The following is a 26465-nucleotide window of genomic DNA, read 5'->3' on the forward strand; positions in this document are numbered from 1 at the left end:
AAGCCCCTCCCTGCACATATAAGGTGACCCACTCCCTCCAGAAGACAGTTTTGCCAGCACTGTCAGGCCAGCTCTCTTCAGGCCATGTCAGAGATGGAGAAGTGGAGGAGGGCTTGGGCAGTGCCATGAGGGGAAGAGCCAACCCGGTCACTCAAGTGGCCAAGCCTGACCTTAGTGAGGAGAAGTGCTGTCACTGGGAGAGGGGGCACTGGGCTGTGCTGCAGACAGGGATCATTGGACTGAACTGGACTTTGCATCGTCAAAAAATAACACAAAAAGCTAGGGAGCATCGCCTCCAGGGGAAGAGAAAATCAGAGCCCACAAAGCAAGCTAAAAGGGCAGTAAGAAAAAGAATAAAGTTAGTTTCTCTGTGCCAGGTTCATTAAATAAACACATATTTTTTAAAAGCCTGAAGCACAGCCAGACACCAAACTCCTCTTTGTTCCCAACAATACCCTCTATATACATAATCTGTGTCATTTTAATAACTTGACAGTAATAGACCCTTTTTCTGTGGCAGACACTGTTGTAAGCTTCTTACATATATTCATACATTTACTCTTCACTACTCCTCTGGGGCAGTTATTAATATTACTACCCCATCATACACATGGGGCAGAGATGTGAGATAGTGGCCCAGGGTCACAGAGCTGGCAAGCCGTGCAGCCAGGATGGACGGGATTGGACCACTCCACTCTGTGGCCTCTCCAGAGGCACCCGAAAGCAGGTGCAGAGGATCATTTTTGGTGATCTTTTCCTGCTGATCCTTATCACAGCAGCTCTCAATCAGGAGTGCACGTCAAAGTCACTATGCACATTTTTCAAAACACACAATGGCAGGCGCCAGCCAGCTCTCCAATGAGGAAGGACTGCAAAACTGCTATTTTGATAAATGCTCCCAAAGTGATTCTTAGGCGCCAACCTAGTGTATATAAGATGTGCCTGGAATCTCGTGAAACAAAATGTCCTCTTGCTCTTCCTTATGTGATCTGCTCTCCTTTAAAGAACTGTTTTAAGCATATTTTATGTGTTTTTGCCTTCTAGATTCCTACTTTTTCCAAACTAGATGTCAAGATGGATGCAATAGAAAGGAAAGTGTCTGTTAGAGAGCAGGCCATGACCGAGAAGGAAGAACTAAGCAGGAAGAGAAAGAACCAACTGGCGGAAATCCCGCTGGGCTTTCCTCTGGCCCACGAACAAGAGGACAGCGAAGCGGATCTCCCGAAGGACGCTGACAAGCATTTGGCCCAGAAGTTTAAGGTCTATGAGTTGACTTTGAAGGACATCCAGCACATCCTCGCGTACTGGGACCGGAATCAGGGAGCTCTGCTGCCTCAAGCCGGGGCCGAGGACATGCCCCACGAGCCAGACGACCAGCGCCAGTTGCCATCGGGTGGGCGCAGAGGCCGCAAGGACCGGGAGAGGGAGCGCGCGGAGAAGGAGCGCGCGGAGAAGGAGCGCCTGGAGCGGGAGAAGGCGGAGAGGGAGCGCCTGGAGAAGCTCCGGGCACTGGAGGAGAGCGATGGAGGAGAGGGGGACGGGGAGGAGGACCACGAAGGGAAGAAGGACCTGGGGGTGCCATTCATAAACATCCAGACGCCCGACCTCGAAGGCTCAAACTGGAAGCAGGCTCTGGAGAGTGACAAGCTTCCCAAGGGGGATCAGGTACAGACTCTTCTCCTGGGTGGAGATGTAACGAATCAGGTGGCCGCTACTGTGCTAATCGTCACAAAAATGTTTCCTTCTTTATCTCCTTAATTCCATTAATCTCTGATGCCCCCTTGGATATAAGACAATAGTGGCTAAAAGGACCTTTTTCCAGTTGGTGAAAATCCATAGAAGGTTCCACAGATCTAAATGATTTCATCTAACCTCACAAAAAGCAACCCGTACCGTTGGTTTTTGTTATTGCCAGTACTGTTGCCACAGGCTGGCGAGGCAGGTCCTCCAGGGTAGAGCACAGGGCTCATCTACTCTGAAATCTTCTTCCCAGAAGCTTCTCACACTGACAGAAATTATACTATTAGACAGCTTTTTTGTTTCTAGAAACACAAGTGTTGCATATCCAAAAGCCACTTTTGGCAATGGTTTGGAGGGGATGGTTGTTATAGCCTTTTATCTAGGGGCAAACTTTTTCTGTAAAACACGAGAGAGCAAATATTTTAGGCTGCAGGTCATATGCCGACAATATGTAAATGGCTGGGTGTGGCTCTGTTTCCATATAAATTTATTTACAAAAACAAGTAGCAGGGCAGTTTTGACCAGGGGGCCACACTTGGCTGACCTCTGGTTTAGTGTATCAGAAACTCAATGCAACCATGAGAAGTAGAGCCTCAGAGGGATACAGGGCAGGTGAGGGTTGAGAGGGTTAGGGTAATTCCTCATGAGGGTGGATTTTGATGGCACATGGCCTGACAGTGAGAATTGCCAGAGTTGTCCAGGGCGGGCCAAGGGGCAGAAAACAAGTGGAGGACACGCAACACCAGCTCCACTCCTTTCATGGTTCTGCCTCAGGTCTGCCTTACATAAGGAATCACTGTCGTGTTTTTTGCTTTTTGTTTTCAGAAATATGTTTTTTGAAAAAGAACATCTTCTCATCTTGTTTTATACCCTTGTACTATAGCCAAGATTGTCTTCTTGCCTTGGTTTATACTTTCCACATTCCAAGCCATAGGTTAGACTGTTGCTTAAAGAAACTTCTGGCTCTGTTAATTTAATAGTTGGTACAAATTACTCCTCCTTTCCTCACAGACATCATAAATCCTGGGAGTTAACTCTAGCTGCACAGTAGGCAGGCAGTGTCCAGCTGCCTGACCCACAGGGTTAGACCCCCAGGATTACGTGGAGGCGGTTACTCGCTCAGCCTGGTAGCCCCTTTGGTCCACGAATGGGCACTCAGATGGGCTATGGCAGTTACTGTTGCAATGACAGCAATTAATCTAGAGATAGCATCCTTATTCTCAGGGTTTTACATGCTGAGAAGGATGTTGCTACTAAGTTTTCAAGCCATCTACTCTGGAGAAAGTGCATTCATTGTGTAAAAGAACAGAATGGGAGAATGCTATAGGAATACATTGTCTCCCTCTCAAGTTTCTTTTTGCCTTCTCTCTTCGTTCGTATCCTTTACCCCATTCCCAGAACCTTTGCTGTTTTTCCTCTGCTGTATTTGACCTGCTCCAATCCTAACTTTCTTTCACCTTTGGAAAGGAAGAGCATTTAAAGATAAAAGAAAAATTAACATGGGATCTGAAAGTAGATGGAACAACTCTACAAATAGACATCAGAACCTTAAGAGCTGGTCTCTTTAAGTGAAACAGAGATTTTTTTTGAGTGCCTACTATGGACTAGGCCGTATGCTATCAACCTGGTTCCTTTCCTAATGGACTGTACAGTCCAGTTGCAGAGACAGGCAATTAAACAGTCACAATAAGTGACAGGACTATGATAAGAGAGGTACAGGGAGCACACAGCCCACAGCAAGAACCCCAGCCTGGTCTGGGGGTGTGGGGTCTGGAGAGACCTGCAGAGCTGTGTCAGGCCCATGACGCCCCTTCCCTGACACATGCCCATTGCAGTGGCATCTCCCAAGAATGCTGAGGGAAGGGTGGAAGGGCCTGAAGCACCCTGTGATGACTCAGGGAGGCAGTTAGGGGAAGCCCACCCTCTGCGCAGGAAACTGACCAAGGGCTTTTCCTTTAGATCCTAGACATCTTGGGCCTGGGTGCCTCTGGACCACCCATCCCGCCTCCCACCTTATTCTCAATCATCTCCTACCCTATGAAGCGACAACCTTTGGCCACGACAGAAGTCCTGAAGCATTTTGTGTTTGTACTTACACCATCTGAGGAGCTCTCCCTCCTGGAGGAGAAAAGAGAATTGGAAGCAGAAGAGCTTTCCACCGCCATGGGCGCTGTGAAGGTAGAGAGCGAGCAGGTTGTCCTCCTGACCTTGGCAGGACTTCAGATGGGTGGGGAGAGTGGGTCAACCACCGCATGGCCAAAAATTGAGTATGGTGTTGGGTGCCCTCAACTCATCAGTGATCCTTCCTGGAGACCCTGAGTGGACCTCTCCACATGGCTTTTCCCTGGGTCTGACTTTTCCCACTTCCCAAGAGGAGACTGAAAATGACTGAGTCTCATCTCCCAACCTTTCCAGTCCCCATGGATGGTTTAGGGAACTTGTCACATTACTTTAGTAGAAACTCATCTGCAAGAAAAAATAAGCAAACCTAGCTCTTTTAAAAAGATATTCAAATATATTGTGAAGCTAAGGTAATTCGCACAGTGCATAAGAATGTAAGAATCAACAGTCACAAATTAAGGGAACATAAACCACTAGAGAAAGGACAGATTATTAAAGAAATTATGATGGGAAGATTGGATATTTTGGGTAAAGTTACTTTTTAAGGCCTCGCCTGACACAATACAGTAAAATTAATTCCAGCTGGATTAAAAATATAAGTAATCAAAATGAAATCATGTAAAAGTAGACGAAAATATGTATACAATTAATAGAATAAATTGCAAAGGATAGTAGATTTGACCAATAATATGCAGAAGGTAGGTAATTAAAAACTATGGAGGAACTCTTTATTCCCAGAGAAATATAGTGGCCCTGTTGAATCTTCCCACACAGCCTCCTACAAACCATGCATATCAGTAAAGAATAAGTAAAATAAGCAGCAAATAAGCCTTGCTACAGCACCACTAGGTGACAGAGACTACCCAAACTTCAGTTTATAAGTAGGAAATCATCATCTGAGGTCAGCAGCATTGATGGGCAGGCCTTACTCAAGCAGAGTCCAAATAAAAAAGATAAAGAAGAAAAGATTGCCTCCATCAGAGGTGACTATTGCCCCAACTCATGTTCTGAAAATTGGCCTTTAAAAGGAAAGAGTTAACCATTCTTTAACTTATCATTTCTAGGAAAAACTAGTTCATCCCCAATTGACACAGGAAAGCTCTTCATTCTAGAAGAATGGGAGCCAAAATGTTAGAAAGAATGGTAGAATTAGAAAATCACTATTCTTTTATCCCCAGGGAAATAATTAATTAAGCAGCACCAATGGATACAAAAAGCAAAAGTTTGTTGGGGAACCAGACACTCGCTCCAAGCCAGACCATCATCCCACAGGTGACTGGCCAGCTGCAAAGGGAGAAGTCCGCTTTATCGTGGCCACATCTGGCGGGCACCATCCTAGCCACATGAACACAATTTGCATCTATAATCGTGGACCGATCTGACATTATTTGTCCCCTGTTGTGACAGAGTGTAACGTACACAGCACCCCTACAAATCTAATGAAGCTTTTAAGCCTAATTTTCAGTTTTCAGGAAACACAAGGAATAAAGAAATAAGTTAAATGACACTGTGAGAATAGTCAGAAACTTTCAGACTATAGAATATTGTGTAAGAACACAGATCTGGTCTCTCCAAAAAGTCAATGTGATTGGGAGAGAGTGAGGAGTCTAGATGAAAAGATACTAAAGAAACACAACAACAAAATGCAATATAGGAACACACTCCCTGCCAGCTTTGAGCTTTCTCAGGATTTCGGCCTCCTTCTCAGGGAATAGAGGGCCAAGGAAAACACTAGACTTCTCACCAACACATGAGGCTGGGTCCTACTCTGCTCCAGGCAGCCGCCAGCATCCTGAACCTGCACCGTCACCCCAGAGTGCAGACGGGTCGTAGGCATCTATGTCTTCTATTCACATAAGATGTAAGATGTAAGATGAGTATTTAAGACCTCGTGCTTATTTTTAATTATGACCCAGGAGGAGCAGATCACCTCACTTCAGGGGAGCAGACAGAAAGTGAAAGAAAAAACAGATCAGGCCCGGGAGACACAGAAGGACAAGCGTCGCATGGCCTACAACAGGAAGGGCCTTTCTGAGGGAACTTCTGGAACCACTGCCCCCCTGTCAGACGCAGACCAAAACAACTTCTCTGAGCAGCACTCCCAGGAGAAATTCATCAGGTGGGCCTCCAAGCAACCCAAGGAGGGGAAGGCCAGAGCCCCAAATTGAGGGTGTGGCTGTCACAGCATCAGATGGGGACAGGGCTGTCCTGCCTGTGGGGCCCTATGGATCACCATGCCTAACCCCAGACAGACAGGACTTCTCCCAGGCAGCAATCCTGTCTTCTCTTGGCCCAAAGGGAGCATTCTAGCTTTAAATGCTTGTGTGGTCATTTGCAGGCTAAACCATTTTCGGTGGATCGTGCCAGCCAATGGTGAGGTGACCTTGAGAGTGCACTTCTCTTCTAATGATCTTGGGAACTTTGACCAAATGTTTAACTTTGAGATCCTTGGAACTTGCCACCAGTACCAGCTCTATTGCCAAGGTGTCTGTACTTACCCATACATTTGCCAAGACCCAAAGTAAGTATATTTTACTTTAAAGGAAAAGGTTGATGGATACGTTTTAGTTTTCTCCCATGGTATGTTGAACAAAGTGGATCTTGATACTAATGTGGACTGGGACAGCATCCCAGAACTCTTATTGTATTGGCTTCAATGTCTTGGACATTGACTAAACCAGGAATGACATGGTACCATGAGACTAAGATAAGGAGAATGTTAACAGATGTGAAGAGGGGGAAAAGTCTTCCTCTGGCCAGTTAGTTTGCTTATTTAACTATTAAGCATATTTAAACAGATTTTATATTTACTGTAGGACTTTTTATCCCATAGTATCAATATATGTGTGAATCTCCATGGGTGGGCTTTTTTCCAAGCTGCCAAACACCACCGTGCCCCTTATATACCACATAAAGGCACCTGGAACCCCCCTTGGGGAAGGGGCCTTTTATAGCTTATCCACCAAGAGGAACTTTTTTTGTAACACTCAGTAAGGGGCCACATTGGACAAAGAATTCAAAACCTAGTTAATATCCACCAGAATTAGTTTTCCATGGAGCTTCTCAGGAAGTTTTCTAACTGGGTACACTGGAACAGGACATCCAACTCAGCTCTGTCATCAGCCCCTCATTATGAAAGACACCACTGGGAATCTTTTTTCTCGAGTTCAAATCGTACTATCTTCACTCAGCGTTGGGGAGAAGGAAGGAGAGGGAAGAAAGGCTCAACAAAGGCCCTCAAATTAAGAGTCATTCTGTCTCCAGATACCTGTACCTTTTGCTGAACAGGGAGCATTGGGTTCATGTAAACATCAATGGCGGCATTGAACTTCCATTCAGACAGCCTCTCCTCTTCCCTCCCTCCCCTATGTTCAGAGTGGTATTCCCTCAGCGGAAGAAAGACATGAAGACAAATGAGGTCATCTTGAAGAAATATATTATGAGCATGGACAGGTTTTACTTCGGTCCACTGCTTTGTGGAAAATCAAGAGATAAGTAAGTGTTCCATTATTTGAAAGCAGATTTCAGCCTCCTGGGTTGGACTCATGAATAGTACAAGCAGAGTTCCTATGTAAATGTAGCCATTAGCCCTGAGCCATAAAGCGGGAGAACTGGGTTCTTGTGCCTCAAGTTTCTGATAAGCACCCAGATGATTGGGGGGGCCATTTTCCCAGATGGGAAAGCCTGTAAGAGGACAGGTTTTGGTGGGGGAAGGGTAGCACCAAGAGATCACTTTGGGATAAGTTGAGTTTGAGATGCTTAGGAGATATAGCTAGTAGCCACATCAAGCAGAGAATATGGTTCTGATTCTCAGAGGAGAGTCTGTCTTCGAGACAACAAAAGTCATAGGTATGGATAAGATCATCTAAGGAGAGAATACACAGTAAGGAGAGAAGGACCATGGATGGAGCCCCAAAGAACTCCATTCACAAGAGGAAAAGCCAGCAAAGGAGATGAGAAAGGGAGCCAGAGCTATTGGTGGAAACCAGGAAAGAGTAGTGTCACAGAGCCATGAGAAGAGAGTGTGGTCAGCTATGTTGAATGCTACAAAGGGGGCAGAAAGATGAGGACATCGACATCCACAGGGTTCAACAACATAGAGGTCATGGGGGCCTTAGCAAGAGCCCTTTTGGGAATTTTAGAATGAAGCCCAAGTAAAGTGAGTTGAAGCGTCAGTGGAAGGTGAGAGAATGGAGATAGGGTGTGAAGATATGTCTTTGGAAAGCTTGGCTGTGAAGGGAAACAGAGAGAGTCAAGGATGGGAGGGAAACATGGAGTCCGGTGAAGGCTGCTCACACACTGGTGTTCTCATGATGTTTGGATGCCAAGGGAAAGTAGGGAGGAGAAGGTTGGAGTTTCAGGAGAAAGTTAAGGACCATCAGTGGTGAAGTTCCCTGAGACAACACAATGGGATATGGAGATGCTGGCCTTTGCCAGGAAGAGGAACCATCATCTCATACTAAGAGGAAGGAAGGTGAGATGGCGTCAGGGGCAGGTAGGGTTACAGATTTGGTTGGAATGGTGAGAAAGTTCCTATGCCACTGTCTATGTTCTCCATAATGAATGATGTGAGGTCTTCTCTAACAGTGAGGGAAGTGGAAGAAGATAAAAATGTTGAGAAAATGGAGAAAGTATGAAACAATTTTTGTGGAAACTGGGAGAGGGAGGATATTAGAGAAATAGATTCATATTATCAGGCAGACTTGGGGGCCCAGGTGAGGCTGATGATCATAAATTTTTAGTGATACGAGTTTTTTCAGTTATATGCAAATTTCTTATTGTATAGGGCAGGGAAATGAGACCAAAACTGGAACCAAAGTCTAACCATGTCTTCATTCAATCTAGCATTTATTGTGATAAGTAGAGAATGTTTATTTCTGTGATTACCTGTAGATTCCCTTAATACCTCTAGTTTATTTCCTGACATGCTGGACTGGAAAGAGAAGATGAAGAGGGTTTGAAGACGGGGAGGATCTTCAAAACCCAGTGGAAGTGACGGCTTAGGAGAGAGAAGGAGTGGGGGTCAGGTTGATGGACGTGATGTATATAGCAGCCTGGGAGTTGGAGTCAGGTAACTCATGACCATTCAGAGAGGCATGTGTTTGGGGCACCACTGGAATTAACCAGGACTTGGGGCCAGGCAGCAGTGGTCCCGGAGGAGAGGGATTGCAGCGGCCCAGGGCAACCAGGTATTATTCGTTTATTCTTTTAAACTTTGCTGAGCCTCAACCTCCTCATCTGCAAAATGGGAAAATAATAGCACTCACCCACAGATTCGTGAAGACAGAACTGGATAATGCACATGTAACTTAGCGTAGTCCTGGATGGTGGTGATTACCGGTTAGACATGAAGGCCACCACCCTTTGGCGGTTACACAGAGATTGCGCTGTCTCTCTGACTCTGATTTGGTCTCTGCCATGCGTTCTCCTTCCTTCCTCCATCATAGCCTGTTCAAAGAGCTTTTCAGACTGTTTCTGAGCACCAGTGGGTACCATGGGGCCCTGCTTCCCTGATCTGTCCTATGACCTCTGATGATGTGCGTCTTCATTGGCATTCCTTGTACCTTCTGTGGTTCCTTTTCGGTTTGATACCATTAACTGAGCAGCTTCCAATGCCCGTGGTACTCAACTCTGTGGATCTGTCCCCAAGGTACTAAGGAACAAAAACAACCTTGTAACAGTGAGCAATGCCAAGTGAATCCATGTTGGAACAGTAACATCCTGTACGGGTATAGGAGAAGGTGGTGACGGACGTCATCTCTAACACATATGAGATATAACAAGTTACGCAAATGATCATCTCTCCTGGGAATTTAAGTACTGGAAAGAATATAGCTGCGTATTTCTCAGTTAGAATTGTTTGCGATAATAGTAACTACCATTTATTAGGGATTTGACATCAGCAGCTGTCCTAAGAGCGGTAGGTACACTATCTCATTTAATACTCATAGAAATCCTAAAAAGTATTATTATCATCACTTTTTAGAGATGAGGAGACCAAGGCTTGGGGAGGTCAGGTCACAACTTCAAGTCTTCACAACTACAAAGCTTGTATTCTTAGCCACCATGCCACTGCCTCAGTGTAACCATCCTCTCCTTTGGAATTGCCTTGCACCTCACAATCTCCTCTTCCACGTGAACTCTCAGTCAATCCTCACATCCATAACCCTAATTTTTGTTCATTTCTAGGTACAAGTCATCCTTGTTCCCAGGCAACATGGAGACACTGACAATCCTGAACAACTCCCCAATGGTCGTGGAGGTGTTCTTCTGTTTTCAGAATGACATCAAAGCAAGCACCTACTTCCTGGAGCCCACCAGCATGACTCTGAAACCCAATGAGGAGCAGGTACAGTCCCATGGAAACAAGTCCACCAGGGCAAGGCTTTCTGGGGAAATTTGAGGCCTTGCCATCCTTGGTGTAAATGTACTTTGTTTTGACTCTTCCATTAGATGCTGAGCGTATGGGCCTACCCTACTGCAGTTGGTGTCTTTGAAGACAGCATCGTCTGCTGCATCAAGGATAACCCAGAGCCAGCCATCTTCAGATTAAGCTGCCAGGGGGTCCGCCCAGAACTCGAGCTGGACCCCAGGCAATTGCATTTTGACCGGCTCTTGTTGCACAGGTCAGATTTCTGGATGATACCAGGACTGGAAGGGAATTTAAAGAATGTTTAGTTCTAGGGTGACCAACCCATCCTGATTTCCCTGGTTTTAGCACTGAAAGTCCTGCGTCCTGGGAAGCTTCTAGTCCTATGCAAACCAGAATGGTTAGTAACTCTTGAGTTCACGGTCATTAACCTGGGTTCAATGTCTGGACTTCAGCAGGGTTGAGGAGCCCCCTAGGATCAACTGCCACAGTGTGTGAATATTTGCATTTTTCTCAGAAGGAGGACTAGCTTTTTCCAGATTCTCAAAGCAGTCCCTTACCCTGAAAGGTTAGGAAACTTTGCTCTAGAAATTAGATTACAAACAGAGAACACTAGACCAAAACTGGAACTTACATATTCATTCACTGGAACTGTATTATTCTAAATAAAGAATGGGAAAGCATATTGTTATGATATGTATCCTGCATTCCTTGATCATCGTTACCAGGCCGCATTTCTGACAAATACTGATTAGTGAACTAAGCAATAATTGAAATCATCAGAAGTGCTTTTTCTGACCTGTCATAATAAATTAAAATCATTTAAAACTGACAAAATTTCTTTTGGTCTCTGCAGAAGAGAATTCAGGGTAGTTCACCTCCGCAACGTCACCCCCCTGCCCGTTGCCTGGCGGATCACCAGCCTGGAGCACCTGGGCGATGACTTCACCGTGTCCCTGATGCAGGGGACCATCCCTGCCAAGGCTGAGTATAGCCTGAAAGTGTACTTCCAACCCTCCAAACCCGTCAACATCAAGAAGGCAATTCGGTTGGAGGTGAGGCTTCACACATCTTCAGACTTGGTCATCAAAATGTGCACACATTGGGTTCCCTGACACACACTACCAACACACACACACTAAGCCAGGTCTCTCTGTTACATGCTCCCATCTGATCCCCATTTGACAACCCCCAACCCACAGCATCTTGCTGTACACACACTGCAAGTTCCACAAAAGCAGTCCTGTTCATGACGGAGTTCCCAGTGTGAAGAACAGAGTACTCAATCAGTGGGGATGAATGACCAAATAAATGAACAAGTGAAGGGGGTTGCTATCCCTAGGTAAGCATTAGATTACTGATTTCATGTCACCAGACCAAGTGACCCCTCAGATTCCGATCTCAGTAAACATCACCCTCTGGCCAGTTGCTCCCAACAGGCACTGGGAATCATCCTTGATTCCCCTCTTTTGCTGACAGCCTCTCCTCCAACCCAGTTCTCCAATGAGTCTTGTCAGTTCCATCTCCCAGTGTATCTCCTGCCCATCCACTTCTCCGTCTACACTGCTGCCACCACCCTGGTCCAGGCTACCTGCAGTGTCTCTCACCTGGACTTCTGCAGAGGCCTCCTAACTGGTTTCCCTCTTCCCACTCCCCACAGTGTCCAAAGGAACCTTTACACTGTCAGTCATTCTCCTTCCTAAAGCACTTTGCTGGCTTCCCGTCACAGTCAGAAAAGAGCCCAGGGTCCTCCCCTGCTTTTGAGGCCCTGCCGGCCTCTGTAGCCACATCTTACTCTCACTCATGGCTCCTATCACCTGGTCTCTTGCCTTTTCCTGCCTCAAGCCCCTAGCCTTGCAGCACCCCTGCCAGAATGTTGTCCCTAGGCTCTGTGAGGGCCACCAAACGGAACTGTTCAACTGGGTTCCCTAATCATCCCACCAAGGGAATCCCCTGTTATGTGCAATCACTCGCCCTGTCTTCTGTCCTTCAGAGCAGCTACCCCTTTCAGATGTCATCCTGTTTCTTACTTTCTAATGTGGAATCCATCAGGACAAGGTCTCACCTGACTCGTTCATCATCTGTCTTGGTTTCCGAGGGCTGCTGTAACAAATGACCACAAACTGAGGGTTTAAACAGCAGACATTCACTCTCTTACAGTCCTGGAGGCCAGGAGTCTGAGGTCAAGGTGTCTGCAGGGCCACACTCCCTCTGAGACTCTAGGGAAGAATCCTTCCTGGCCTCTTTCAGCTTCTGGTGGCTCCAGGTGTTCCTCGGACTGTCACCGCACACTCCTCTCTACCTCCATCTTCACACGGCCTTCTTCTCTGCTTGTGTCTCTTCCTCATCTGTCTCTTATAAGGACACTTGTCATTGGATTTAGGGCCCACCCAGAGAATCCAGGATGATCTCATCTCGAGACCTTTAACTTAATTACATCTGCAAAGACCATTTTTCCAAATAAAGTCACATTCACAGGTTCCAGCTGTTGAGACATGGACATACCTTTTTGGGGGCCACCATTCAAACCACGACACCATCGTATCCCCAGTGTCTGGCACAGGCCTGGACGTAGAAGACGCTCGATAGAATCTGTAAAATGAATGACTGAGTGTCACTGACTTTTGATGCCTGAATCAATTCTGCAACCATCAAGAGGTCATCCAAGTTTCTCTTTGAATATTTCTCTTTGAACGTTTCTGTATTTTAACAACTCACACGGCATCCCGGTTTGTTCCAGTTAAAGAAGACACAGTGGGTCTCCCCTTTGGCCCCCCAAAGTGGTCTAAGTCTTCTCTTCCCCAGATTACATTCCTTCACCAACTACCCTAGGAAATGCCTTGCTCTCTGGTTCTTTGGAAAGCGCTCTGGTGAACTCATTTTATTTTATTTGTGTACCTCTTAAATTGTCCTTCCTATTTTCCTCATTTACAAAATTTAATCTCTCCACTCCCAGTGGGGAAGCAAAGGAAATAGGATACTCTGGGTACTTGGTATCTATCAGTAGAAAAGTACTATATAAGTTCTGGAGCTGATAATCCAAGTTCTATGTCCTATTTTTCCCCCTTGCTGTCAGCCTTTCTTGTTGTCATCTCTGTCAGAGGGTGAGCAGCAAAAGAAAGAAGGTAAGACTCAAGTCGGTCCAATTTGCCCTGTGAAACATTGACAAAGTGTTTGATGAAAGAAAAGATGGAAACTCGAAATTAAAACTTGAGTTTGGTGGCAGCTGCAGATTTCCCCTTTGGCACCCAAAGCACAAATATTGGGGAGTTGGTGACTCATTTTTCCAACTTGAGGCCTCGGCAGAGAGGCAGGTGGTCTCCAGACAGAGGCAGGAGAGCCACGCCCACTGCCCAGCGGCTCTTCCCCTTGACGAAGGGACCCTTTATTGCCCCCTCATTGGTCTCAAGAGTCAACAGTTGGGTCCAGCTGACACCTGACAGCAGTTCAGATGTTCCTTAGGACAGTAAGGGAGGGATTGCCACCAGAGATGACAACAGAGGGGACCGTGAGCAACGGGAGGCTGGGGTCTTTGCCTTTATATGTTATATATATAAAATATATAAATATATATATTTCCAACTTTAATAGTAATGATATTCATGTAAATAAGGCTTTTGAAAACCAAAAAGAAACATCCAACACTTATTTTGTATGAAAAATCTAGCACTTTTTCCACAGCTTGAATCAGAAACAACAGAACAATTCAAATTTATAAGATTAGTAGAGTATGTATGATTAAGAATAGACAAGTTTTCCGTTTCAACTGTCAAAAGAATGCTCTTCAAGTTTATTTGACTTAAAAACTCCAAAGAACACTTGCTTGCAATGTATACTCACAGCCCAAACTTCAGTAATGTAGCAACGATCGTGCAAATAATTTAAACCTAGTAAGTGGACAAGCTGGAAAATGCAGTCCCTTTTCCCCATTTTCATATGGAGTGTCTATACCAGCATTCCCCAAAGTGTGTTATGAAGACTAATCCTACCAAATGCTCAGTGAAGACAAAAGCTAAATACACTCCAGAATCTTCTGTGCCATATCACTTTTGCACAATTCCCACTGCACGTTACATAGTTTGGGCTCGAAACACACCATGGTTCTTGCTTTTACTGGATAATGTCTCTTACCCTAACAGGTTTCAGACGCAGATAATCTTGTTGGTGTTGTTCAAATTGAAAACATCGTGGTCTTTGCAGAGTCCTACGACATTGCCTTGGACATCACCTTCCCCAAAGGTCTGTGGACCAGTTCAAGGAAAGGGTGTTTAGAGTCACATCTTTTACTACAGTATATTGCTTGTGCAGAGGAAGACTAGTGGTTGTTGGGGAGGAGGGTGGAATTTCAGTAAATAGTCATGCAAGCCCCAAAGTGATGTTAGCAACATTACTACGAATCTTAACTTCAACTGGAGATGACAAGGGGTGGTCATAAATATCAAATTTGCAGAGTTCTTTTCTGAACAGTCATTTGAGAGTGAGTACCTATCTTTCTGCCTGTCTTAGTTTTCTATCACTGCCATAACATATTGCCACAAACTTTGTGGCTTAAAACAATACAAATTTATTATTTTACAGTTTACTATTTTACAGAAGTTCAAAATGGATCTCACTGAGCTAAAATCAAGGTGTTGGCAGGGCTGCATGCCTTTCTAGAACCTCTGAGGGGCATCCACTGCCTTGCCTTTTCCAGTTTCTAGAAGCCACCCATATTCTTTGGCTCATGGTCCCCTTCCTCCGTCTTCACAGCCAGCAGTGTTGGATCAAGTCCTTCTCACACTGCCATCCGTCTTGGTTCTCCCACTTCTGTCTCCCTCTTCTACTTTTAAGGACCCTTGTGATTACATTGGGCCCCCCCAGAGAATCCAGGATAATCTCCCTATTTTAAAGTCAGATGATTAGCAATCTTAATTTCACCTAATACCTTAATCCCCCCTTGCCATGTAAACCAGCATATTCTCAGGCTCCAAGGATTAGCATGTGGACAGCTTTTTCGGGGGGAGGGGCATTAGTCTGCCACCCGCACTGCCGTAACACCCCAGTTAGATCCCTCCCTTTAGCGCGCAGTCTCCACTGTCCCTCCTTTCTCTCATAGGTCTCCTTCCCAGCAAGATTCATGGAATGTTGGAGCTACATGTTTGCCGAGATGTCGTTAGTCTTATGTACAAAGATATTTATTGCAGCATTATTTATAACAATGGAAGATTGGAAATAACCTAAATGTCTATCAATAATGGAATATTATTATTGTAGGAATGATATTGTAACTTATAGAACAGCCATATCGTGGTATATTATTAGGATCACATTTATGAGGAGTTTTTAATTATGTGGAGAAATGCTTATGATGTAATGCTAAGTAAAACAATACAAATTTATATGTAATATCCCAACTCTGTATATTATACATTTGATACAAAATTTTTTTTAAAATACGGGAAGTGTTAGCTAATGGGAAACATGAAAGGAAGGTCAGTGGTCCAAGGATGGAAGCCAGAGGAAGCCACCCCATTGAACTGGGTGCAAGAGCAGTGTCTGTTGTTTGCTAAGACTCAATTATAAGAGGTTTTCCTAACCACAGTGTTTTCAGAAAACACACTCTCTGAAATTGTCACTATGGATCTTCCATGTGAACTTCAAGAGAAGTTCCCCTGCTTCTCGCTCCCATGCCCACTCACCCCTCCCCACCTCGGCCTCTGACCTCTGCAGGAGCTGAAGGAGGCCTTGATTTTGGGGTTGTGAAGGTCATGGAGGAGGTGAAGCAGGTGCTGCAACTGAAGAACCGTGGGAAATACGAGATCGTGTTCAGGTAAGCTGAAAATCATCGGACATGTGGTCCTTCACATCCACTCATAGGGAGAAGAGTGCTGTCTGGGAGATAAAAACAAAATCTCTCGAGGAAATCATAAGAACCACCTCTGCTTTTAGCCTCTCTTGGCTTCAGGTGAATGACATTCCAGCTGCTAAAGAGAGCAGAGATTTTCATACAGCTCTCAACTCTGAGGCTTTATGGGGATCCTTAATGCACCTGGAGCCCCAGGGGTCTGGGGGTGGGGGAAGAGATGCAGGGAGAGAGGTTGGGAGGAGGAGACACTGGGGTGAGGAGAGGACCTGGGGGTGGAGGGAGAGATTGGAGATGGGGGACTGGCCTCAAGCTGTCCTGCCCTCCTTTTGACTCCTGTCAGTTTCAGAAGTTAGCGCTAATTCTACATAAGATTTCATGTGAAGAAAGGATTTTGCAATTTTCCTTTTTAATTGTAAGAACCACCATATTATAGAACCCAAATGGCAGCATGGTGGAATAGAGCTCCAGCTGTGCTCATCTCTTGAGATTAAAAATGAAACACTAAATAAGGGAGATTCCTCAAAGAGGAAAGGTTGGCTCTGGGTGGAGACAGGGAGGAGGTCACTCAGGCAGGGTCACACGACTCTTGGCGGCAGTGCCAGCACCTATGGCTAGTCTATTTTATGGAAGATCATCCTTCCCCCAGAAGAATTCACAGTTGTTAAAGGGACTTCCTCCTTGCAGATTTGGAAGAAATTCAGTGTATTCATGATAGTTTCATTTCAGCTAAAAGAATGCTGAAATTAGAAAGGTCCCACTTCGGTACTATCATTACTTAGAACCATAAATTGAAATAAATAAACATAAATAAAAGCTAAACAAACCAGAAGGAAACCACTGTCACTTTGGAATTAGTACTGAATGGAATCTTGCCCATTTGTGAGTTTTGTTTTACATTGTGATGGGGCGTTAGCTCTGCTCTTTCAGACTGCATGGAACAGAATCTCCCTTGAGTGGAAATAGGTGATCAGGGTGCGCTGAAAGGCTGTGCCGGGAAGTGAGGAAGCACGGGCAGCAGGCATGCAGCAGTGGAGTGGCCAGGTCTCCTGGAGCATAGCGATAAGTTGGGTCCCCGCAGCAACTCCAGGTGTCCTGCCTCAACTTAAGGTCCCTGTTCCTGCTCCAGTCCCTCTGCCATTCTCATGAGTCAGCCTCTCTCTGTGGCTTCTCACCACATCCCCATTGCTCCACGGCCTCCCTTTCCAGGTGCCTCTGTTGCATGGCCTCTGTCCCCCTGCTTTCTCTCCTTCCTTAGATCCTCTGGCTTCTGCATCACTGTTCCCTCTGTGTGTACTACATTCAGTCACAGAGAAGGGAGGCAAACAGAGTGAGAGAGACACACAGATCGAGAGACAGGGAAAGAGAAACAGAGAGAGAGAGAGATGAATTAATTTAGTTGGTCCTTATCCACCATCAAGTGTCCCCATTGGACGGAGATCTCCTTCAAAGGCGCCTCTTGATTATGGGCTGGAAATGGCTCTCTGCCTCATGCATCGCTCACTGGCCCAGTCAGTCCTGGCTATTGAGGGGTGATCACAGAGTATAAAGCACAGTGGGCACTGCTAGGCATAGTGGTTAAACAGGGCTGGAGACATGGCAGACACTTAACAGTCTAGAGTCTCCTCTCCAGTATCTTGGATTCCCTGGATGATGACTTAAATTGACTTTTTATCTTGGCTTTCAGCTTTTCCGTGGACTCTTTAGGGACAAATCTAAATTCCATGATCTCAGTCCAACCGCCGAAGGGCTCACTGACCACAATGGACAAGCCCACAAGTGTCCAGGTGTTCTTTCATGCAAAAAAGGAAGTGAAGATCGAGCACCAGCCAATTCTGCGCTGTCACGTAAGAGAATTCAAAGGGAAAACTCACTCAGTGGCAGGATTGTGGTATTTGTGTCAAAAAGAAGAGTACGTGATCTAACCCATGCTCCAGGGGGAAAAGAGGACTGGCCTTGGTGGCAACCAGAGAGGCTACACCAGGGTTTGGTCCTCAGCTAACAGGCACAGGTAGGTCAGTGGGAGGTGTGCAAAGTCATCAGAAATTGAGAGCTCCAGAGAGGAAATGTGGCCCCTGGTCTTTGGGGAGCACCAGAGACAAGAAAGCTGAGTTCAGTCATCGAGCGCAAAAGAATGGGCAAGTAAAAACAGAGGGCAAAGTTAGTCCCTGTTGATCCATGGCTGGTACACATCAAGCTCTATGTTAATGCTTGCTAATATTATTGCTCATGCAATAACATAAAGAGAATGAAATAAAGAACTTGGTTTCATGTCAGTGACAAAAATAGAGAATGAAGTAGACAGTCGAAGGAATCCTGGAGCTATGCCAGTGGCTGACGTCTTCCCAATCCTTCTTTCCTTTCTAGATTACTGAGCCCAATATCACAGAAGGAGGTGAAATCATTGCCAGCATCCCAATTAAGTTTTCTGTGAATGCGTTGTTCTCCAAATACAATATCAGCCCCTCCTCCGTCATCAACTTTGGGGCTTTGATCTGTGGCAGTCGTCAAAGCACCACTTTCACCATAGAAAATCAAGGTCTTACTGACTTCAAGTTCGTCCTTTCTAGGCTGACAGGGCAGAGGCCTCCTCCTCAAAAGAAAGTGTAAGACAACTATTTACTTAACTCAGACCACTCACTCCCTGGTTAATAAGTGCTTTATGTTTTACAAAGAGCTTTCATATATTTTATATAATTCGCCTAATCCCCTTTTGTGGGTGAGACCACTAAGGTTTAGAAATGATTCATCCAAGATTATGCAAGAAGTCACCAGTAGATCTCAGTTCTGAACCCATACCTCTGACATCAGATTTCATTTATTTTCTAACTGCTGTTGAATATGTGACAGATTTTAGTTGGACAAATGTAAAATCTTATGCTTGGGATTGTGTCTGTTGTCCTGGTGCTTCCAGTGTGCTACAAGACTTACCAGTAAGTCTTTGTCCTGTCTGTCATTCTGTTGGGTGGCTAGGGACCACTACAGCAGCAAGCTAAATTGAAATACATCATAGCTGTGCTGGGGAAAGCCCAGTTCCCCCTCCTGGCCGCTCCTTTACACTCACACTACCACTGCACTCACAACACCTCTGACCCCAGATGGTTGGATGTTTGTCTTCACACCAGGAAATTCTGTACCACCAACTAGCTGTCCTACAATTTAACTCAATTCTGACACTATCTGCTTAGAGATAGCAACTGATCCCATAGGTTAGGGACTCAGTCCCATGAGAATGCTCTCCCATCAGGTGCCAATTGCAAGTAGTAGGTCCCCAGGTTACCCACAACTTCTGTCTGACTTGGCTGAAGATTGGAGGTTCCCATGACCTCCTTTCCCTTGAATTTGATTATCTACTAGAACAGCTCACAGAACTCAGGGAAACACTTACATTTACCAATTTATTAAAGGATATGATAAAGGATACAGATCAACAGCCAGATGAAGAGATACTTAGAGTGCAGTCTGGGAGGGTCCTAAGCACCATGGAGTTGGGGTGTGTCGCCCTCCCAGTATGTGGCACCAACCTGAAAGCTCTCCAAACCCCAGTACTATTGGGATTTTGTGGAGGCTTCCTCACACAGGTATGATCAATTATTAACTCCATTTCCAACCCCTTCCCTCACTAGAGAATGGCGGGTAGGGCTGAAAATTCCAAGCTTCTAATCATGGCTTGGTCTTTCTGGTGACCAACCCCTATCCAGGAGCCATCCGGGAGCCCACCCAGAGTCACCTCATTAGAACAAAAGACATTCCCATCACCCAGGAAATTCCAAGGGATTTAGGAGCCCCGTGTCAGGAACCAGGGTCAAAGACAAACATTCAAATTATAGTTGCTCCTAGTGCTCTTATCACTTAGGAATTTTGTTTCAGGAGCTCCATGCCAGGAACTGGGGCAGAGATCAATACATATTTATTTTCTATTATCTCACAATAGCTGTGCTTCTTGATGGGGAATAGCAAAGGGTGTCCTGGAAATGTGGACCAGAGAAAGCATGGTGATGCCTTCAGTCAGGACTGTTACTGCCTTCTCCCCATGAAGACACTTTACTACCACGGCTCACTTAGTAGTTGTTCCAACAGCAAAGCTCCATATTCTTCGAAAGGTGGCTCTCAATCCATTCACCAGAGCATTTACCTTTTCGAGTGCTGTTTTGGCTTTTCTTTGATTATCATATTCTTTTTTAGCAAATTAGGGATAGTTTTACCAATTCCCAAGGCACTTTGTCTTGACTTCCTAATTAATCAATTATTAATTACTTTAAAGTTGAGTTTCTAATTAATTGTTTTAAACAAGACATACAGCTTTACATTGTAATTGTTTTGTAAATGTTTTATATTTTTAAGGATATCATCTTCCATTTTGGCAAAGTTTGAATGTATTAAGAAAGTTTTGGTTAAACTGTCTAAAGTCTCTTTCTTCCAAATTTAATTTTAACTTAATTTTTTAATCATTTATCTTATAATAATTTGATAATATTCATTTATAGTGGTTATAATCTAATTGTTTTGCTTTAAATTATTTTTAATTTTAGTTTATTTTTTATTTTAGCATGCACAACTTCATGCAAAACTTGAAAGGGAGTTGAACTTCAGTTGATCTGGTCATTAAACAAGTGAATACTTAAGTATATAAAACTCTCAAAAGCTTAAGACTGATTGCACCTCAAATATATTTGAATATTTTAGGTGAACTGGTCTCTCGACAAACTGATTATTGGGTAAATTAGCTTCAAGTGAATTAAACAGTTACCAAAATCTGTGTTTGTGCTCTTCTTAAACTAAGTCTTAAAACAGCATGACTATACACGTGAAGAAAAGGAAGAGAATTAATCTATTTGCCATTTCATTTTTAAATGAGATCAGGTACAATTTTGATGTCTACCAATAATATTCCACACAGCTTTCCAGTAAACTCAACTAAACATTTAAAAATTATTTTATCTCAGTAATTTTCAATGTCTTTATGAACCATATTTAATCAGTACAATTACTGTGTAGTTTTCTTACAGTTGTTAAATGAGTTTGGCTAATGATAAATAAGCTTACTGTGCTACCCTGATGCCCTCTTGGGCAAAGAAGAGCCCTTTCCCCTATTCCCAGAGAAGGGACTTTTCAAGCAGACAGACAGGTGTTTAATGACACTACCCCAACCTGAGAGTGTATTCTCGCTTCTTTAATCAGAGCCAGCCATGTTAGACATGCAAGATCCCGGGAGAGCGAGAACTACTACAAGTCTGGCCCTTCGAAAGCATCCAAGTTCCCTGAGTCTGTTCAGAAAGAAGTGACCATCACAAACCAGGTGAGTGCCCTTTTCCTTATTCACAGAAACCCTGTAAGGCCACCTCCCAACTAGTTCTTGCAATAAATACCTCCCTAGGAGAGCAGGATTTGAGTCTACCACGGGAGGAATATTAAATAGTTATATTGAAATATCACTTTCATTTTAAGACAAGGTATTGTGACTTTTAATTTGGATATCCTCTTTTGCTTTAAAACTTTCATTGGCTCCTCACTGCCTGAAATTAAGCTTAAACTCTTCATATATATTTTAGTCAAGAATCGCTTGTTTATAAGAAACAGAAGCCCAATCCGACTGGCTTAAATAAAAGGAGATTTGGAGACCTCTGCTTCTGGTAAGATGAAGTAGACATACTTTTCCCTATTCTCCCTAACTAAGTACAATTGAAAACCCTAGACGTTATGTCTGGAACAAACACAGAAGACAAAGGTGGAGAGAGAAAAATCAGACCAGCTAGGATACTTGGGACCCAACGAACTGGGCGGTGAGTTCCCTGAGTTTCTTTTTTGCCTCATATATCCCAGACTGGATGCTGAAGAAGCCAGCAACCCAGAAACTTCAATAGTCACAGACCAGAAAAAGCCCCCAAAATAGACTTCTCCCGTGAGCCAAAAGACCGAGAAAAGAGCAACCTAGCAAGACAGAAAACTTTCAGATAAGAGTGGTTCTATTACAGTCAAGCACAACAGAAAATCTACCCTACCTCTACTAGCAAAGGTTAGTAGGGAGCCTAGACATCCACCCTATCCAGGCTATAATGAGATGTCCCAACCACCCCCACAAAGTGATATCCAAGAAGGTCCAGGAAGGAGCCAGGACTTTCATTATCGCCCACCACTTCCCATCACATGGAAGCCTTGATTTCCACCCCAACCCAGTGGTAATGAGACGTCCTTCCCCACCCCCCAGTGGGCCTCCCTACTCCATGGCATCAGCAAAACAGTCATGAGGCACTCCTGCCCCTCCACTCCAGGGAGGTGTCAGTCGAGGAATAGTGGAGAACTGCAACTCCCACCCTCGCCTGGTAGTAATGAGAAGTCCAAGAGGGGAATCTGGACTCCCACCACCACTTGGCAGTAACGAGGCAGTGCCCCCCCTTCCTCTGCCAGAGTAGTGTCAGAGAAAGCCAGCTCAAACAGAAGGTTTAAATAAGATCCGGAGTCTTGTAGCGTAGTACCCAAAATGTCCAGGTTTCAACTAAAAGTCACTCATCATACTGAGAACCAGGAGCATCTCAGACTGAATAGAAATAGACAAGCAATAGATGCCAACACTGAGATGACAAAGATGCTAGAATTATCTGACAAATATGTTAAAGCAGCCAACGTAAAATTGTTCTTCAAAGAGCAATTACAACCATGCTTGGAAGAAATGAAAACATAGTCAGTCTCAGCAAAGGAAGAGAAGATATGAAGAAGAGCCAAACCGAAATTTTGGAATTGAAAAATAAATAGCCAAAATTTAAAATTCAATGGATGGGTTCGACAACAGAATGGAGGGAACTGAGGGAAGAATCATGAACCTGAAGACAGAACAATAGAAATTCCTGTATCTGTTTATTGCTGCTCCCGTAACAAAGTACCTCAAACCTAGCAGCTTAAAGCAATACAGATTGTTCATCTCACAGTCCTGTGGATCAGAAATCCGATGCAGGTCTCACTAGGTTAATGTCAAGGTGTTGGCAAGGCTGCATCCTTTTCTGGAGACTTTAGAGGTGAATTCATTTCCTTACCTTTTCCAGCTTCTAGGGGACACCTGCATACCTTGGTTCATGATTCACATTCCTTGGGTCATGATTCCCTTCCTCTGTCTTCAAAACCAGCAATGGTGGGTACAGCCAGGCTCTTTCATAGCCACATCTCCGTCTAACTCTTTTATGCCTGAATCTTCCATTTCTAAGGACCCTTGTGGTTACATTGGGCCCAGGATAATACAGGATAATCTTCCCATCTCACGGTTCTTAATTTGTTCATATCAGCAAAGTCCCTTTGCTGCATAAGGTGACATATTCCCAGCTTCCAGGGAATAGGATATAGACATCTTTGGGAGGCCATTATTCTGCCCAGTCTAAACAAGGGAGGAAATAGACTCTGTTTGACTTTATTGAGAGTCTATTTGAGTCCAGTGATAAAAAACGAACAGACCCACAGAAACCTGTGGAACTATAACAAAAAATCTAATATCCCTGTCATTGGAGTCCCAGAAAGTGATAAGAAATAGTGAGACTGCAAAGCTACTCCAAGAAATAATGGCCGAAAACTTCCCAAATTTGGCAGATTTAAACCTACAGATTCAAGAATCTGGACAAACCCGAAACAGGAAAAACCTAAAGAAATCCACACCAACATGCATCATAGTCAAACTTCTAAAAACTAAAGATGAAAAATCCTGCGAGCAGTGAGAGAGGAATGACACCTCACATGTAAGGGGAAAACTACTTGAATAACAGCGGATTTCTTATCAAGACCACAGGGGCCAGAAGGAAGGGGCACAACATTCTATAAGTGCAGAAAGTAAATAACTGTGAACCCAGCAAAAAATAGCCCTCAGAAATGAATGGAAAATCAAAACATTCTCAAATGAAGGGAAATTAAAACGATTTGTCACCAGCAGACCTCTCTTGAAAGAGTGGCTGAAAAAAGTTCTCTCAACAGAAATTAAATAATAAAAGATGGAACTGTGGAACATCGGAAGGAAGGAAAAACATGGCAAGCAATTATGTGGGTAAATTCGATAGACTTTTTTTCCTTCGGTTTTCTTTTCTTTTTCTTTTTTTTTTTTTTTTTTTGAGGAAGATTGGCCCTGAGCTAACATCTGTTTCCAATCTTCCTCTTTTTTTTCTCCCCAAAGCCTCAGTACATAGTTGTCTATCCTAGTTGTAGGTTATTCTAGTTCTCCTGTGTGGGATGCCGCCACACCATGACGTGATGAGCAGTACTAGGTCCGTGTCCAGGATGCAAACCAGCAAACCTCAGGCCACCGAAGCAGAATGCACGAACTTAACCACTCGGCCATGGGGCCGGCCCCTTAGGTTTTCTAAATTATGTTTATCAATGAAAGCAAAAGTTATATCACTTTCCGATATGGTTCTAAATGGATAGAGAGCAAATATTTTAGACACTTATAAAAGGAAGAGGATGAATAAGCAATTGACAGGCAATGTGGCAAATACTATAATTGAGTGTGTATGGAGGGAGAAGTTCCAGAAAGATGGTGGAATGAACTCCTACTGTTCCTTGTAGCTGTTAAAAGTCATTGAAATCTTCACAGAGGAGGAGGTGCTTAGTTTGTGTATCAGAATTGTGTTTAGCTGCAAATAAAAGAAAATCTAATGTTAGTGGTCTAAACAAATTTAAATAAGGTAGGCAGTTACTGGTGTTGGTTTAGAGGCATATTGATGTTTGTAACTTTCTTGACTTTTCCTCCTGATTCCAAGATGGCTGCTGCAGCTCCAGCCACCACATCTGCATTGAAGATGTGATGGATGTGTTAACTAACCTTATGTGGTAATCATTTTGCAGTATATACAGGTATCAAATCATCACATTGTACACCTTAAACTCACACAATGTAATATGTCAATTATGTATCAATAAAGCTGAGGGAAAAAAGAGGAAGGAAGCTCCTAAGAATCAGAGGAGTGCATGATAACATTCCATTTTTTGAGCACTGATTCTATGCCAGATGCTGTGCTAAGTGCTTCTCACACATTCTTTCACTGAAACCTCCAGCGATCTGAGGGTAGGGGCTTTAGCCCCATTTTATGTATAAACTGATTCTCAAAGAAGTCACTTGTCCAAGTCCAAGGTCAATATATAGCAGGGCTGGGATTCAAATCCAGGAGGATCTGACTCAAGAGTCCATAATCTTAATCACTGCTCTGTCTGCACCCTCTGCAAGGAGAGGCCCATCTGGGTAAGTGTTGCACTATGTGGACTATGTCTGTTTCCTTAAACCCTCAAATAATCAAGATTGGTCAGAAGGACTGTGCATAGAAAGAAGCCCTGAGAGAGCCCTTCCCTGAAGACTCCCCGGACCCTCCCTGCCTCCAGGAGAAGAGCTGGAGCCCAGAGAGAGCCTACGGGGAGAGGCCCCACCAGTCCCTCTTGACACCATCTCATGACTCTGGTGGAAAGGCTTGGAGTCTGTCACCCACTCTGCCTCCACCACTCTTGCCTCTCCCACCCTTTCCTGCAGGCTCGCTTCACCCATGGCATGTTCACCGTGTACCCTGGGTTTGGCTCCATCCCTTCTGGAGGAATGCAGGTCATCACCGTTGACTGTGTGGCTGACCCCGTGGGAAGGTGCGAGGAATTTATAGCTATCGAAATCTCTGACAGAGACCCAAGAGACCATCCTGCTGGCATTCCTTACAGCCTGTTGGCCGAAGCCTGTCTACCAGGTAGTGGGCACTCAGATTGGAGAGCACCCTTAAAAGACCTTCCCCTCTAACAACCCCTCTGCCCTGCAGAAGTCTAGCAGATATGGCTGGTCTGCTTCCTTTGGGACCTTAGAACTTCCTCTAGTGTCTTCAGCCATATTTTTCCTTAAAGACTCCCAAGGCATGCACACCTAGAAGACAACGTGCAGCTTTAAACTCCTAGTCTTCCTGAGGTAGGGCCAGGATCCTCAGATGAATAGTGTTATCTGGAAGTCATGGTGCAATGGGATATGGCACAGGACCCAGGAACGCTGAATCCTGCCTGTGGCCAGGCCACTCCCTGTGGGCAACATATGCACGGAGAACAATGTCAATGACTGAGCACGCTGTGACTTCAACCCAGCAGGATCTCAGGTGAAGCACAGAGAGGGCTCCTCTTGCTTCGGCTATAGGCATCCTGCAACCTCACACCAAAGTGGGCCAAATGCCTCCTTCCTTCCTAAGCCCACCCCAGATCCCAGATCTTAGCCCTCCTTACCGTTGGGAAGAAAAGGTGGTTGGGGTCTGGCAACCAACAAGAGCAGTACAAAAGAGAAAGAGAAGATAGAGTTTGTCCCGTCACTCACATCCCGTTGTGTGAATTCCCCTACCTCTCCTCTGTGATTGCCCTTGGTCAGAGTCCAAACCTCCGAATTAGCAATTACAGAAAGTA

The 26465-nt window shown here is 44.6% G+C and overlaps 1 protein-coding gene across 8 annotated transcripts in view; it reads left to right on the forward strand.

The window, feature by feature from the left end:
- HYDIN (HYDIN axonemal central pair apparatus protein) overlaps nucleotides 1-26465 on the forward strand; it is a 335679-nt gene that overhangs the window by 253036 nt on the left and 56178 nt on the right. For all 8 annotated transcript variants that reach the window (XM_046683578.1, XM_046683582.1, XM_046683583.1 and 5 more), the window contains 14 exons: nucleotides 1045-1665; nucleotides 3700-3918; nucleotides 5778-5980; nucleotides 6200-6382; nucleotides 7237-7356; nucleotides 10051-10210; nucleotides 10315-10487; nucleotides 11088-11286; nucleotides 14371-14470; nucleotides 15941-16040; nucleotides 17761-17920; nucleotides 18441-18679; nucleotides 21255-21372; nucleotides 25570-25774. In XM_046683578.1, coding sequence (XP_046539534.1) covers nucleotides 1045-1665; nucleotides 3700-3918; nucleotides 5778-5980; nucleotides 6200-6382; nucleotides 7237-7356; nucleotides 10051-10210; nucleotides 10315-10487; nucleotides 11088-11286; nucleotides 14371-14470; nucleotides 15941-16040; nucleotides 17761-17920; nucleotides 18441-18679; nucleotides 21255-21372; nucleotides 25570-25774 — 2800 coding nt within the window. The remainder of the gene's footprint in view (nucleotides 1-1044; nucleotides 1666-3699; nucleotides 3919-5777; nucleotides 5981-6199; nucleotides 6383-7236; nucleotides 7357-10050; nucleotides 10211-10314; nucleotides 10488-11087; nucleotides 11287-14370; nucleotides 14471-15940; nucleotides 16041-17760; nucleotides 17921-18440; nucleotides 18680-21254; nucleotides 21373-25569; nucleotides 25775-26465) is intronic.

This window comes from Equus quagga, chromosome 13 (genome assembly GCF_021613505.1).
Source record: "Equus quagga isolate Etosha38 chromosome 13, UCLA_HA_Equagga_1.0, whole genome shotgun sequence".
NCBI classification, from domain to species: Eukaryota; Metazoa; Chordata; class Mammalia; order Perissodactyla; family Equidae; genus Equus; species Equus quagga.